At 57.9% G+C, this 14,416-nt stretch overlaps 3 protein-coding genes and 1 long non-coding RNA gene across 6 annotated transcripts in view; 1 reads left to right on the top strand and 3 right to left on the bottom strand.

Moving 5' to 3' along the window:
- CNGB1 (cyclic nucleotide gated channel subunit beta 1) overlaps nt 1–3,662 on the bottom strand; it is a 29,349-nt gene extending 25,687 nt beyond the window's left edge. Inside the window, exons 1-5 of the mRNA XM_035336461.1 lie at nt 3,181–3,662; nt 1,003–1,172; nt 683–740; nt 436–505; nt 187–316 (exon numbers count right to left, since the gene is read on the bottom strand). Coding sequence (XP_035192352.1) covers nt 187–316; nt 436–505; nt 683–740; nt 1,003–1,095 — 351 coding nt within the window. The 5' untranslated portion in view covers nt 1,096–1,172; nt 3,181–3,662. The remainder of the gene's footprint in view (nt 1–186; nt 317–435; nt 506–682; nt 741–1,002; nt 1,173–3,180) is intronic.
- The window catches only part of TDRD12 (tudor domain containing 12), a 236,642-nt gene that overhangs the window by 219,858 nt on the left and 2,368 nt on the right, over nt 1–14,416 (bottom strand). The window lies entirely within an intron of this gene.
- LOC118172539 lies at nt 3–7,498 on the top strand. Its single transcript, XR_004753749.1, has 3 exons — nt 3–13; nt 7,126–7,229; nt 7,274–7,498. It is a non-coding gene; the product is annotated as an uncharacterized LOC118172539 (long non-coding RNA).
- Nucleotides 8,725–14,255, bottom strand: ZNF319 (zinc finger protein 319). 3 transcript variants are annotated; one of them, XM_035336489.1, is made up of 2 exons: nt 14,068–14,255; nt 8,725–12,882 (listed from the first exon to the last, which is right to left on the bottom strand). In XM_035336489.1, exon 2 carries the CDS (start codon nt 12,495–12,497, stop codon nt 10,830–10,832), a length of 1,668 nt encoding a protein of 555 aa, XP_035192380.1. In that variant the 5' UTR covers nt 12,498–12,882; nt 14,068–14,255; the 3' UTR covers nt 8,725–10,829. The 3 variants fall into 3 exon arrangements, with proteins under 3 accessions (XP_035192380.1, XP_035192382.1, XP_035192381.1); XM_035336491.1 differs by lacking the exon at nt 14,068–14,255 and adding an exon at nt 13,838–13,887; XM_035336490.1 differs by lacking the exon at nt 14,068–14,255 and adding an exon at nt 13,581–13,601.

Below are 14,416 nucleotides of genomic sequence, written 5' to 3'. Positions count from 1 at the left end.
TCCCTGAAGGTGGGTGAAGGCAGAAACCCTTGTGGGGCAGGATTAGTGCCTGGAGATGGGCCCATGCTCCCTGTAAGCACTGGGAGGGCGATGGGAAGAAAACCTAAATGCTAAAAAGAAAAAAAAGAACTAGAAGCTGGGATGTCAGGGGAATATACTAGACCATTTCCCGGGTCTGTCACCGACCTGGTCAGGAACATCGATGCTTGTCTCGAAGCTCCTCCCGAGTGCCTGCAGCGTCCCCGGGGCCTGGACTGGCTGCGGGATCACCTTCTCCAGCCCCTGGGAGATCCAGGAGAGCACACTGCTCCCCACGCTGCCCGGGGAGAACCGTGTCAGGCCAGGGGCGGCTGGCAGCAACGGAGGGCTCCCCCTTCCCCCTGCAGCCAGCCCCCAGCTGAAACCTAAAATCCAAGGAGGGTGCAGGCGCAATACCTCTCAAACACCGATGTTGATGCGGGGACCACCTCCTCAGGCACTGCAAATTCCACCTTCTTTTCGGTTTCTTCAACACCAGCAGGAAAAAAAAAAAAAAGAAAGAAAGAAAGAAAGAAAGAAAGAAAGAAAGAAAGAAAGAAAAAAAAAAAAAGAAAAAAAAAAGCTCCTGTCACCACTCTGCATGCATGGCAGGAGAGGCTGTGGGGTGGCAAATGAACCTGTGTGTCCCCTCCACGGGGCTTACCCTGCATGCGTGTGCTGTCCGCAGCATCCCTGTGGCTGCTGGCCTTCCCTGCTGGCACCTGGGGTGATGGGCAGGAGGGATGGCTTCAGGCCAAAGGCCAGGTGAAGATGTCCCCAGTTGTGCTTCCCCTGGCCTCAGCCGAAAGGAGGCTGCAAGCCCTGGCTCTCAGCATCCCCTCAGCATCCCCCCAGCAGCCCAGGGGCACATGCTCTGGCCCCCATCCCTCCCGGCTGCAGAGCATCCCCAGATGCTGGGGCTGGGCACAGAGGTAACGGGCACCTCCCCGCTGCCCCGGCTCCCCCAGCTGGGTCCCTGCTCACCTTGGCTGGCTCCATCACCGGGGCTGGGGGGCTCTCCTCCATCAGGCATGGTGTGGGGGGCTGGGGAACCACCCGCTCGATCCAGGCCAGCATCCCTGCACCCAGCGAGGACAGGGCTCCGTCCGGAGACCTTCCGAGCAGATCCTTGTCCTCCTTCCTTCTCCCACGTCCTGCGTGGTAAACGCAGCATTGCAGCACAGCCAGACCAAACCCGTCTCAATGCCACGACCCTCATCGTTGTCACAAGCCAACTACCCCCTCTATTTTAAGCTCATGCACTCAGCAAAACTTGCTGTTCCCAAATGCAATCACTCGTTTAGTTTTTCTCAGCTTGAGTGTTGCTCCTGCAGCACCATCCTCCACAGCTAGGACTGCACAGTGAAGCTGTAGCAGATGCTTCAATGAATCAGTGATGCTTTGTTCAGCGTCCTCTACGCTCCCCTGAACACTACATTCATTTCCTCCGAGGAGAAATGACAGCAGCTTTAGTAGAATTTTCTTATGGGGCCCCGACACACGTAGCTCCCCATTCTGCCTCTCAGACACAGCTTTGTTCCAACATCTTTTAGCCACATGGGATGTGTTGAACAAGTTCCCAAGGCACTTTCTCACCCAGTCTGCTGCAGCGTGGTGGCCCCTGGTGGCCCCCAGTGATGTCCAGTACCTGGGTCCTGGGGAAGGCCCAAGGGTGGACAGGCCTGGCGTTTGCTGGCAAATTGACGGGGTGTTCAAAAATAAGACATTGAAGAGCAGTTATTCAGCTGCTCAGGCTCTGTTTGCTCACCCTTTTTGGGTCTCTCTCACCTCCTTCTGGTGTGACTCCAAGCCTGGGTGCATCACCAGGCTGCATTTGCTGTCCCAAATTAGAGGCTGAGCACACAGGTGGAAAGCCAGTGTGAGACGAGTGATGCTGCTGCTCAGAGTCACCTTTGCTATGATGCTTTTCTAGGGGAGAAGATCTGCGGGCTCTTGCCCAGCTCAAATCGAGGACATCTCCTGATGCTGCCTCTCCAAAGAGGCTCTGCCTGAAATTCCCTGGAATTCCCTGGAAGCTGCTCAACGCCGGCTCCTTGCACTAGCAGCCTCCAGCACCCTGCTCATCGCAGGCAGGCTCCTCTCCCCAGAGCCCCGTGTCCCCAGCCTGGAACAGCACGTTTGTAAAACCCCTGCAGGGATGCCCAATGGCCAGAAACAAATCAAGAAATTGCCTTTCACCTCCCGCTGGATGCAAGGGATTAAAGGGCTGCCAATAGCAGCATTACCCAGGAAGAGCTGGGCAAAGGGGACAGCAAGGAAAACCGGGCAGTGCCATGCAGCACAGGGGCATTTCTGCCATGAGCTGGGACATTGCCAGCTCTTGCAACAAGCCTAGGGAAAATTTACACAGCTTATTCCAAACAAGCCCAGAGAAAATTCCCAGGGCTGGGGGAAGCCCCCTGTGCCAGCCAAGTCTCCCCTTTCCTTGCAGATACAAAGCTGTCGCTGCTGTAAAATCCCAGAACTTAAGCCTGTCCTTGCCCTGGAATAAAAGCGGGGTAATTGTGCATCCCCCAGACGCTGCTTGCTGCAAGTCACACAGGCAAGTGGCCAGGATTTGCCTGCAAAGTGAGGGCAGACCAGGCAGCTGGTGCACAAATGCTGCGTGCAGTTGTCCTGCATCACAGACACGGCTCCAGTGCCAGAATGCCGCGTGCCCCTGGCTGACTGTGCCTCGGGTTTTTAACCCTTCCGATAACAGAGGTCACAAACTGCCCCATGTTACCCAGCCCCAACACCTTTCAGAGCTCCTTGCCGCGAGGCTGTGCCCCCTCCCACGCTCATCCCCCGGCTCCGCTTTGGAGGATCAAGGCCCTCGCGGTATGCAGAGGTGGCCCTGCAGAGCCCCCGGCTGTGCCCCTGGCACCAGTCACTTGCCAGCAGTGTCCAAGCCCCCCGAGATGTGCAGGCTCCCACCGCCCCAAGCCCGCCCCAGCCTCGCAGGGCTCTGCGGGGATTACGCCACGCTACCTGCAAATGGGATTACCAGCACCAGCTGTCCCCTACAGCCCGGCTCCACAGCCCAGCTCCCAGCCCCGACCCCACCCTGGGAGCGGAACGGTGCAGAGAAAACCCCCAAATGGAGCAGATAAAGGTGTCCTAGAAAGCCCATGAGCTGCCAGTGCTGCTGCAGCCACTTACCCCCAGGGCTACCCTGGCGCTGCAGGGTCCTGGCCGCTCACCCAGGTACCCGGTCCTCGCAGGTACAGGGACTGGCACGGGTGGCAGCGGGGCTGTGGGCGCCCTCAGCGCGGTGCAAAGAGGAGACCCCAGGGGCGAGGTGCCTGCTGCGCTGCCGCTCGTTCCCAACCTGCGAGATGTGGGGCAGAAGGCAGCAAATCTGTGCCAGGCTGGGCTAAGCCTCCCCTTGCTGAGCCTGCCAATTGCTGCTTGATCCGTTTACCTCCGGCCCTGCGTGACCTGCAGCGTCTCCCAGTGCCCCTAATCTCTGCTGCAGTCACAGCCGTGGGGACGCAAAGCCCCGAGGTGTGCGCAGGGTTCGGCAGCTCGCCGCCAGCACAGCACACCCAGGTGTCCCGGGCCTGGCACAGCTTTGCTGCGAACTGAAGAGAGCTGAGAACAATCGTCCTCTCCCCAGCTCCAGGTATCCCCAGCTCCGATTCCTCCCCTAGCTCCCAGGGAATCCCAACTCCTCGGTGCCCATCCTGCCTGGCCTTGGTGCTGCCGCGTGGGACACACGGTCCCCATCAGTGCAGTCCCCAGCATGGCCCCAAGGACCCTTTCTGCAGGGAGAAGCTTGTGGGGTGATGCCATATACACCCACACTTTTATTTAAGTAACCTGGTGAGCAGAGCAAGGCTCTATCCAGGCCAGGGAGGACTCGGGAATTGACAGGAATGCCCTCGCTTCGCAGGGCAGGGCCCGGGGACCCTCCTCCATATGTGCTGGGATTACTTCGCCTTGCTGCAGACACGCGTGGCCAGGACAGACCCGCCTGCACTGACCCTGTGCTGGGAGAGGGGAGCTGGGCTTTGGGGCCACAACGCCTGGATCTCACCAGTGCCCCCAAGGAACTGCAGCCTGAAGGGATGCAGCCAGAAACCTCTCCCAGGCAGCAGCGTGCAGGCAGCCCCCGGGAGGGCATTTCCCCACCAGCCCCTTCCCCACCCCCGTTGGTGCCATGCCTGCCGTCCCCTTGCAGCAGGGCCTTTGGGATGGCACCATGGTGAGCAGTGCAGGGAGCTGGCCCCGTGCAGAACAGGCAGCACGAGGTGCTGGGGCTCACGCTGCTGCCCGTGCCCTCCTGTCTGGGTGGCGGAGGGGCTGGTGATACCGGCATCCTTGGCCAGGCAGTGAGGACCTGAGCCAGGCAGCCAGCGGGAGGGGGAAGCATCCGACCTCACAGCTTTCTGGTGGGGAGGGATGCCGAGCCATGCCAGGACAGGCAGCCTGGTTTCCCTCTCCTGGGGGCCCGCTCAGACCCCCAGCACCTGGCCAGGAGAGGACCCGCTCCTGAGCTTCCAGCACCCACAGCATGAGTTGTTCGGTCGCTCCCATGGGAGCCTCCACCTTCCCAGCCGCCCGCGCTGCCTCCAGCCCCAGTGCTGGGCTGCAGGGCTGGGGGATGTGCTGGAGGCTGGGGAGGACCCAAGGGCCAGGCGGCGGTGATGCAAGGCCCTTCCTCACCAGCAACAGGAAGAAAATTTCCTTTCAGAATACGCCGTCTGCATAACTGGGTGCCACGGAGCTCAGAAGTCCACAGCACAGGTCCACCGCCGCACAGTCCCAGACGCTGCTGCAAAAGGGTGAGCAAGGTAAGCTGCATCCCCAAACACGCAAACCTCTGCCAAGGAAGGAAACCGCCAGCCCGTGTGCCAGCTCCAGGGGAGCACGGGGACGGGCACGACGTTAAATTGGTTGGCTGCCCCTGCAGCCATATGGTCAGCAGGAGAGACACGGGTCTAATCCCTGCTCCCTCGGGGGCACTGCCTGGCCCTCCTTGCAAGGCCAGGTGACACAGAAAGTGGGGGCCAGTCCATGCAGACAGTCTGAGGTGACATTTGGAGGCTCATTGAATCCTGCTCTGATGGGTTCAAGAGAAGCAGCATCTGCTGATGACCAAACCTGCACCTCCTCTGGGTGCCTTCACTCTGCAGATGCCCCATCTTTGAGCTGCCTGCAGAAGTCTTTGAACAAGAAAAGGAACCAGACCTTATGACAAAGCTTCAGCCCGCCTCCCAAACACAGGGGCTGTCACAGCCAGAGGCACAAAAGCAGCCAGATGGGCAGGACACATGCCGCCAACAGGGAACGTGACACCCAGGCCACTGCAGCACAGCCCCAGCCCTGCAGGTGGGCTCATCCTTGAGGCACTGCTGGCGAGGGGCTCTGCGGGACCAAGCGGCTGAGCTCCACCGCTGGGGGGTGGGGGAAGAAAAAAAGAACAAAAACTCAAGCAGAGGCAGACAGAGCACAAAGCCGAGGCAGGCAGTGCCTCGCACAGTGCCTCCTCTCCAGAAATCTTACACACCCACAGGAAAGTATAAATAACTATAAATTTATTAGTAAAGCAAAACCATTTGACACTCACACAGAAGAGCAGGAGGTGTTAATACAATGTACACACACACACACCAAGTATCATTCTAGATACACACGGAGAGCAGTGTTAAAGGCACTGCAAGCCACACAAACCTCGTCATCCTCAGTCACAACCTCCCACGGCCCCGGGAACTCAGCCGGAGGCACAGCCGTGGGTTATGAGGAGCCCCAGAACAGCACCGGCCCTGAAAATCCCCCAGCTCCACAGCTCCGAGCAATGGGAGACCAGCGCCCAGCTCCCTGCTGCAGCCCTGCTGTCCTGCTCACTGCGGTTTCGTCGTGGCTGGAGGCGCTCGGGGGACTTCTTGTGCCTCGACACCTGCACGCGTGTGTGGGGGAACCCAGCGCCGGGAGAGCCCGGCTCTGAAGAATGACGACCAACAGGTTTCTTGCTTTGTTGGTTAATACCCAGGCTCTGGTTTCAGGCTGTAAAAACCCAAGAGAAGTGCAGAAAGTGCTCTCCCTCCCTCCAGGCGGTGCAAGGCCGGGCCTGAGCTCTGGGAGAGGCCCCAGATCACTGCTGGAGGACGCGCTCCCCCTCGGCCCCACTCCAGCACACAGGCCCCAAGAGCAGAGCACACATCTTTCCGCCCAGTCTGCAGGGCTCACATCTGCTCTCCGGAGCGCCCGCAGGGGCAGTGGGGCATACCTGCAGCCCGGGGGCTTCTTAAGCCAGTGCAGCAGCTCTGGGGAAGCAACAGCAGCAGCCCATGGCAGCAACGCCACGACTTCTCCCCAGGAACACCCCACAGACCTTTGCTGGGCTCAGGGATGGGGCAGAGGGACCCGCCGCGGCCACAACACTCCCTCCCTGCTGCTGGTTTCCTGCAGCTCTGCTCCGGCTCAGAGCAACCCTGCAGAGCCCGCTGAGCCACAGACACAGCCCGGCAGAGCCCAGGCTGCTGGGTGGGGGCGTTGCTCGCGCTGCCGTGCCCTGCGAGATCGCGATGCTTGGCCTCACTGGGGGGAAGGACCAGAAGCACCCACTGGGTTCCAGTCAGACGTGGGTCCCGAACACCCGACTCCATCATCAATGGTTTGGTCGTCACCTGGAACAGGCTGGAGGAATCTGGGGGGAAGGGGAGTGGGAAGAGACCTTACAGGAACAAGCGATTGGAATGGAAAACATGAAAAACCACTGCTTACAAGTAAAGAACTGAACAAAAGGCAAGGAAGCCTAGAAGGTCTTGCAAAAGTATAATCAGAATAGCTGCAGAGGGGAAGATGCTGAGAGACAGACAAAGGCATCCTGTAGGCAGCAGAAGGGGGAGTGAAGATCGGAAAAAAAACACAGGTAACAGACTACATTCTTCCTGGGGACCGTGAAGCCACGGGAACAGCAGCCATGGAGAGGATTTATCTCTGGGACAACATCCATGCAGCCTTCAGCCAACCTAACTCAGTCCCCTGCTATCTCCCAAAAGGTGCCCACGCTCAAGCCACCTGCCTTCCCCCTGGGGAGAGCAGAAGTGGGCGACCATCCACTCGAAGACGCCCTTCAGAGGCAACCATTGCCTGCTCCAGCCCTACAGCATCCCTGGAGTCTGGCAGCCAGGTCCTGCAGACACGCACGAGCACACAGCCCTGGGGCTGACACGGTGCCAGCTCCGGAGCGGTGCCTCGGGCAGGTACTGCAGGTTGATGAGTGCCACGTGAAGCCAAGCAGAGGCAGTGCAAAGAAGCCTGAAAGTCTCTCAAAATAAACATCAGAACTGAAGTGCAGCGCGGACACGGAGTAGAAACATGTTTTACCCCAAAGAGGCTTTGGACACAACTGCTCTTTGGTTTGAAAAGGAGACCCCAGCAGTTACAGAAACCCTCTGCAGTGTGACGTCCTGGGGACACCTGCCTTGCCTCCCTCCTGGCTGCTCTTCTGTTCTCATCACTTCTCACCCCATGGTAAAAAAAAAAAAACAAGCAACAAAAACATGACCTAAAGGCACAGCAACGGAGATTAACCTGCTCCCCCAGCCCGACGGTATGAAATAACAGCTTCCGACTAAACAATCTCCTTAGAAAAATAGACTCGAGGCTACCAGCAGCCATTCAGCTGCTGGCCAGCCAGTGAAAGGGGCAAGAACATCCCCCTGCTCACCTGCACCCAGGGCTTGTGGATGAAGCCGTTGCTGCCACAGACTTGCACTGGATTTGAGCTGTCGCAGGGCAGCAAACAAGACCAGGAGCCCGAGCCACCACAGACCCAGCGGCAGTCCTACCTAATGCTGATCTAATGTTGCATGAAGGCGTTTCCAAGCCCAGAGGCTTAAAAAATAAAATGAAGGAACTCCACAGGAAATGCCCAAATACAGCTGCCTGGGTTTTCTGACGAGCTGGCAGGAGCCCCAGCTGCACTGAGTGCTGTGTGCCTCCGAGCAGCCTGGCCTCCATCCAGGCACCAGCTTTGAAGAGGTGACTCCAGGCTCATCCCTTCCAAGCTCCCTACAGCATCCCCGCTCCCCCAGGCACAGCCCTGAACAGCCCTGCTCATACTCGCCCTGCTCCACGTGCTGCTTGGCTGTTCCCAGGTCCTAGGCTGAGCCAGGGATCCTTGGCGTGCACTGAGGGCTTTCTGTGCAGCCCCACAGCAGCGGAGCACAGGAGCACCTCGCTGTGCCCTGGGAGCACTGGGACCAAGGGGATGGGATCCGGCAGCTGCTGCAGGGGCACTCAGGCCTCAGGGAGGGAAGAAAACAGAGCACAAAGGCACTGCTCCCACCACCGGAGCAAGGCAAGACACAGATCCTTGACTACCTTTAGTTGTAGATTTTCACTCACGAGCTGGGTCAGAGGTGCTAGTTGTTCCTTCTGGGTCTCCAAGGAACAAGCACGCTTCTGGTTTGGGTTTTGGAGCTGTCAACGGCGACCACATTTCAGAAACCCAGGCTTTGGTTTCCTGGCCCAGGACCTGAGCCTCAGCCAGGGAGGCCTCCGTCACCACCAAGCCCTTCTCTACAGACAGGCTGAGCCTGCCTCTGATTAATTTTTACTCCTACACTTAAGCATACACTGAACTTCCTACATGTTAAATGGCAAAAGCAAAAAGCTACCTAGAACCAAAGAGTTCTTTAAAAATCCAAGTTACTACATCTTTTTTTAAAAAAAACAATCCAGTATGACATCAAGTTAAACTATACGGTATTTCTTTAATGAACATTAACAAACTGCTTTAAAAAAAGGCAAAAAGGAAAACAAACAAAAAAAAAACGCAGACAGAAAACTTGGTAGGAAGTTCTACATCTCTGAGGCAGCATGAAGTAAGATGAACATCGGTCCCTCTTCCTTGGGCAGCAGAGAGCAAGGTTTGTTTTAAACTCCTTAAAGCACATGAAAGAGGCGGCCCCAGGGTCAGACCTATCACTGAACTGTCCCGGCCCCCATGGCAATGCACGCTCCTGCTCTGTTCTTCCTCAGTGCTGGAAATGGAACAGAAAGCCTTTCTGCACCTTTCAGATTAGTGTCCTCTATCAGCAGAGCGGGCACAGCCCAACTGTGCAAGGCTAGCTGTGTTTAGGCCTGCTGTGGGTATGTTTTTAAAACTTACTCTAATCACCTGCACAGCACAAGGGCAATTTATTGGCTGCTGTTCACTTATTACAGCTCGCCAAAACACTCCTCCTCGCACGATGGCCAGCCAAGATCGCAGAGAGGCTGTGGTTGGCAGGGACCTCTGGAGATCATCTGCTCCAACCTCCCGCTCAAGCTGTGTCAGCTACAGCAGGCTGTCCAGAACTGCATCCAGTTGGGGTTAGAGTACACAGGGTTTTAATACTCTAACATCACAAAGATGCAGAGGGGAAGGCTGGTGAACAACTACTAAGCATGCCTCAACCCTGACGGCATCTAACTGGCATGTAGCGGGTCTCCTGGTTGTGAGAAGCCATCAAAATCCTGCAGAGGAAAACACCTGAGGCTGCATCAACCTTGCTAGGGGAAATTTATTTTAAGTGATGTTTACAAGAACTGTGCAAAATCTGAAAAATACAGAAGAGGTAAAGAAAGAGTAAAGGGGTAAAACAGGACTTCCCGCAAGAGGGTAAAAATACACTCCTCCTTTACCCGCTGCTAGCCTTCCCCTTCCCACGGAGCTGGCCCCACGGGCCAGGAAGGATCCTCCCAACTTGCTCTGGACAGAACTGGCTCCCCCCGGCACACCAGGTGCCCCAGCGCACCACGTGGGTTACCATCAGGGATGGCTGAGACCATTTCTAACGATGTAGGTTATTAGTAGTGTTCACCTCAGCTCTTAGTGTTCGAGTTGCCGGGACATCCCTCTGCTTGACCCCCTGGAGGCATGCTCATGGCCCAAGCAGTACAAGGAGGGAAGGGGCCTAGAGGCTGGAGGTACTTCTTCCCAGGAGAGTGAAGTCCCTCACGAATAAACACCTCAATGCCAGGCTCCTGGCCAGGAGTACCAGCATGGGGACTCTCCTCACCACACTCTCCAGTAGCACGCGGCACTTGTTACCCTTCCCCTCGCTGCTGCAGGGATGGGGTGCAGGCAGGCTTGCCCAAAACACTTCCCAAGTGTGCCAGCCAGCGACTGCAAAAGCAGCAGTGCCAAAGTGCATTTTGGAGCTGTGTGGCCCCATGGCTTTTCCCTTTCTACAGTCTAGAAAGAGGGAGAGCAGGGGAGATCGAGGCAGTCAATAAATGCCAATGATCTGCAACGGTCCTCTCAAGTCACCCAAGTGAGTTTGGACTCATGAAGCTGGGAGATCCCAGCGGTGGAAACCTGCTATTTCCTCAGCAAGCAGTGCACGCAGGGAGAAGGGAGGGCTGGCTCTGCCTTGTTCCCAAGCACTCTCCAGAAGGAGTCACCCAGCCCTCTCCGCTGACCTGACCAGGCAGGACAGGGGAAAGAGGCCGCGTGCGAAGGACTGCTATGCGCAGGGGGCAGCTGAGCTTAGACCTGCCAGCTCCCAGCACTGGAACTCCAGGTACAGCATGAACTACAGTCCAGGGGACACCAGGCAACTACAGGCGTTGTTTCCTCTCCCCACCTCCCTCCTTTCCTCTCCGCCCTCTGAGCTTTTCACACCATCCATCAACCCCTGCACTATAGGTGGGTATCGACCACAGAGGCCAGAGGAAAATTTACCTGACTGCCCCCTGTACCTCCCCCTTCTCCCACAGCTCCCAGGAGGCCACCTACAACTGAGGAGAGGGAAGGGGAGGCCAAGGCTTGGGAGCATCACATGCAAGCTGAAAGCCATCGAAGGGCGGAAGGCTCACGGCAAGCAGGCGGCCACCTGGTAGGCGCCCTCAGCCGTGTGCTGGACACTGTGCTCCTGAAGCAGGCCCAAGTCCAGGAACCGCTCCCCGCACCACATGCACTTGTACTGCTGCTCCCGGGCGTGCACGCTGTGGTGCTTGTTGAGGTGCTCGCGCTGCTTGAAGGCCTTCTCGCAGGAGGGGCACTTGTAGGGCTTCTCACCCGTGTGCACGCGCCGGTGGCGCTGCAGGTCCGAGGCATACTTGAACCGCTTTTCACAGTCGGGGCACTTGAGGGGCTTCTCACGGGCTGGGTCGCAGCGGTGCTGCACGAACTCAGAGGAGGAGAAGAAACGTCTCTCGCAGAGCGTGCACTTGAGCGGCTTCTCTGTGCAGTGGGCTAGCTGGTGCTTCTGCAGAGCTGAGGCCCGCTTGTAGGACTTGTTGCACACCGCGCACTTGAAGGGCCGCTCTGCGTTCTGCACGCACTTGTGCCGCAGCAGCTCTGAAGACTGGTTAAAGCCTTTCTGGCACACGTTGCACTTGAAGAGGTTCTCTATGCCGTGCACATGCTGGTGGTACACCAAGTGCGAGGGCTGCACGAAGCCCTTCTCGCACAGGTTGCACTTGAAGGGCTCCTCCGCCTTGTGCGTGCGGCGATGGCGCATGAGCGCGTACTGCTGCTTGAAGCTCATCTGGCAGAGGTCGCACTTGAAGGGCCGCTCCTCGCTGTGCGTGCGCTCGTGCTGCCGCAGGTCCGAGGGGCGCTTGAAGGCCTTCTGGCACTCACCGCAGCGGAAGGGCCGCTCCCCGCTGGGCGTGCAGGGGTGCTGCAGCAGCTCTGACGACTCCTTGAAGTGCAGCTCGCAGACGTTGCACTTGAAGAGGTGCTCTCCCGAGTGCGCGTACATGTGGCGCACCAAGTGGGAGCGGTGCTTGAAGGTCTTCTCGCACACCGTGCACTTGTAGGGCCGCTCCGAGCTGTGCGTCCGTTTGTGGTGCACCAGGTGGGATGACTGGCTGAAGCTCTTGTCGCACAGAGTGCACTTGTAGGGCTTCTCACCTGTGTGGATGCGCTCATGCCGGGACAGCTCCGAGAGGTGCTTGAAGGTTTTCTGACAGATGGAGCAGCTGTAGGGCTTCTCCGAGGGATCCAGAGGCTGGGAATGCTCTGCCTCGGGAGGCTTGTAGGTCTTCTCACAGATAGAGCACTTCATGGCGTTGCCATTGTGGACGTTGTGGTGCTGTGCCAGCGAAGTGAGCAGAGAGAAGCCCATCTTGCACACCCCGCACACAAAGGGCTTCTGCTCCACCTGGATGCACTGGTGTTCGAGCAGGTCAGTGGCCTGGTGGAAGATCTTCAGACACTGGGTACACTGGAAAGAGCGGTCATGGCCTGGCAAACACTGATGCTCGTGGGGGTTGGAGAGGTGAGTGAGGTCATGGCCACACACCCCGCATTTGTGGGACGGCTCTCCAGCCTGGATCGGGGCGTGCTGGTGGTGCTGCAGGCTCGGGTCCGGCTGGAGCAGGATGCCGTACACGGCACAGCCCAGAGGGTTGTCAGCAGTGCTGGGTGGGATGGAATGCTCCGGAAGGGTGGCTGCCCCAGCGTGGTGCTGCTGCGGTGGTGGCGGCGGCGGCTGCTGTGGTTGCTGCTGTTGCTGCTGCCAGCTTTCTGACATGCTTGGGAAAAAGAAACAGGGTTTTAGCAGTGACAGCTTCAGCTTCTCGGTTGAAAGGGTTCAAGTAAAAATAAAAATTGAAATTATCCAAGATCCTGATTCCCTGTCGCTGATCCTGAAATCGAGGATAGGAAATCCAGCACACAGCCAGGATCTTAGGAGGCAGGGAGGCTGAGATGCCACAGGCTCCTCTTTAGACCAGCCGAAGTTCTTTGTGAACTACATGTTCTGTTTTTCCGCTTCACTTTTTTTTTTTTTTTTTTTGGACAAAAGAAAGGAAGGTAGAAGGAAGTGCCTTGAAGACAAGAGGAGGCCCTTTTCTGTGCTGGTTGTGATATGTCACTTTTGGGAAGGCCGAGAGGTGCAGCCCAGGGACCAGCGCTCTCTGCAAGGAAGAAGATAGTTCACATCAGGTCTCGGAGGACAGACGGACAGCTCTCTAGTCAAGGCCCACTCAACAGCTCACCTTGCAAACCCTCCTGCACCCCTGCACCCGGGAAACAGCACAGGGGAGCTAACCAGAGCAGGAACACTGCAAGCTGCTGTCAGAAAAGCCAGGCCTGCTCAACACGGAAAGGGATGGGCTCTGCCTGGCCAACCCAAACATGTGCTTGCGTGGTGAGCTCTTACAAGAAGCAGCCTCTGTCGGGCCCAGTGCTGGCAGCACAGTACTCCACGCTGCTGTGTGCCGCTGCTCGCTGGTCACCCAACTTCCCGGCCTGCTTGGGGCACTGGCAGAGAACATCTGGTGACACATCACCAGTTCCTGCTTGAGCCTCCAGGGAGGCACAGGCCAGAGCAGCTCTTCTGTGACAGCCACCTCGACTAGGGAGCAGCAGGAGTTTGCCAGTTACAACTTCCACTAGTGTTTTTAGATTTTTTTTGCATAAGCCTCTTTCTGAAAAACATGGAAGGTACAGTCTGACCAAAATGCTCGACAGGAAGCTCCCAGACATCTGCTGGGGCAGCTCTAATGGGGTGAACACATTCACTACTCCCTCTGCATGGGCTGATGTATGCCAAATGCTGTGCACTCAGAAAGCTACCAGGTAAAATTTTACAGGCATCAGAGCAGATTCCAACCTGATCCAAGCACAGCTGAAACACCCCAGTGAGGCAGTTCTTCCAGTTCTCAAGCTCCTCATGAAGCTCCACTATCAGGCACACGAACCATTGATAGCATCAGAGAAGGGATTAACAGTGGTGCACGCTGCTGCCTACAGGGACACTGAATTACTTTGTCCTCCAGCACAACCTCAGGCAGTAAAACACCCAGACGCTCCACCTGCCAGGGCACGGTTTCCCACCAGGATCTCCCGTTCCAGGCCTCCGAGGCTCACCTTGACGTCTGACGTGATGGGAGAGCTTTGGCAGTTACAGTACCTAGAAGAGGAGATAAAAACCCCGCATCCCACCGCACACAGCAGTCCCTAACTTCCCCTGCAGACTGCGCTGACCACAGCAGCCCCAGCGCCACAGGAGCGGAGGCAGCCCCCCAGACCCTCTGGGCCGCCGGCCTAACGGCGAGGAGAAGCTCATGCAACCCCCGAAGAGAAGAAGAAATACCAACCTGTTTCACCAAGTGCTCTACATAGATAACCCCGTTAGCGCCAGCTCCGCGTCTAACTCATCCCTCCGTGGGAGGTACAAAGCGGCAACCATTTAAGGCGAGCACACGGCGCAGGAGAGGTACTTTCAAACTGCAGAAGCGGCGCGGGCCCCTCCAGCATGGTCCGCTCCGACCCGGCCTCGCCGCTCCGGCTCCCGCAGCGCCCGGCCGGGCCTCAGGCGGAGCCGCGGGACCCCCCTCAGATGCCGGCCGCCGGGCAGCGCCGCAGCCCGAGCCCGCGGCCGGGCCCGCGCCGCCCCTCGCCGCTGCCCATGGGACCGCTGCTCCGAAGCCCGGGGCCGGCCGGCCT

This window comes from Oxyura jamaicensis, chromosome 11 (assembly GCF_011077185.1).
Source record: "Oxyura jamaicensis isolate SHBP4307 breed ruddy duck chromosome 11, BPBGC_Ojam_1.0, whole genome shotgun sequence".
In the NCBI taxonomy this organism is placed as follows: Eukaryota; Metazoa; Chordata; class Aves; order Anseriformes; family Anatidae; genus Oxyura; species Oxyura jamaicensis.
This window is presented reverse-complemented; position numbering and strand designations above follow the sequence as displayed.

What these genes read in the sequence shown, in the direction of transcription:
- ZNF319 (XM_035336489.1), bottom strand. Translation starts at nt 12,497, where the DNA reads ATGTCAGAAAGCTGGCAGCAGCAACAGCAGCAACCACAGCAGCCGCCG.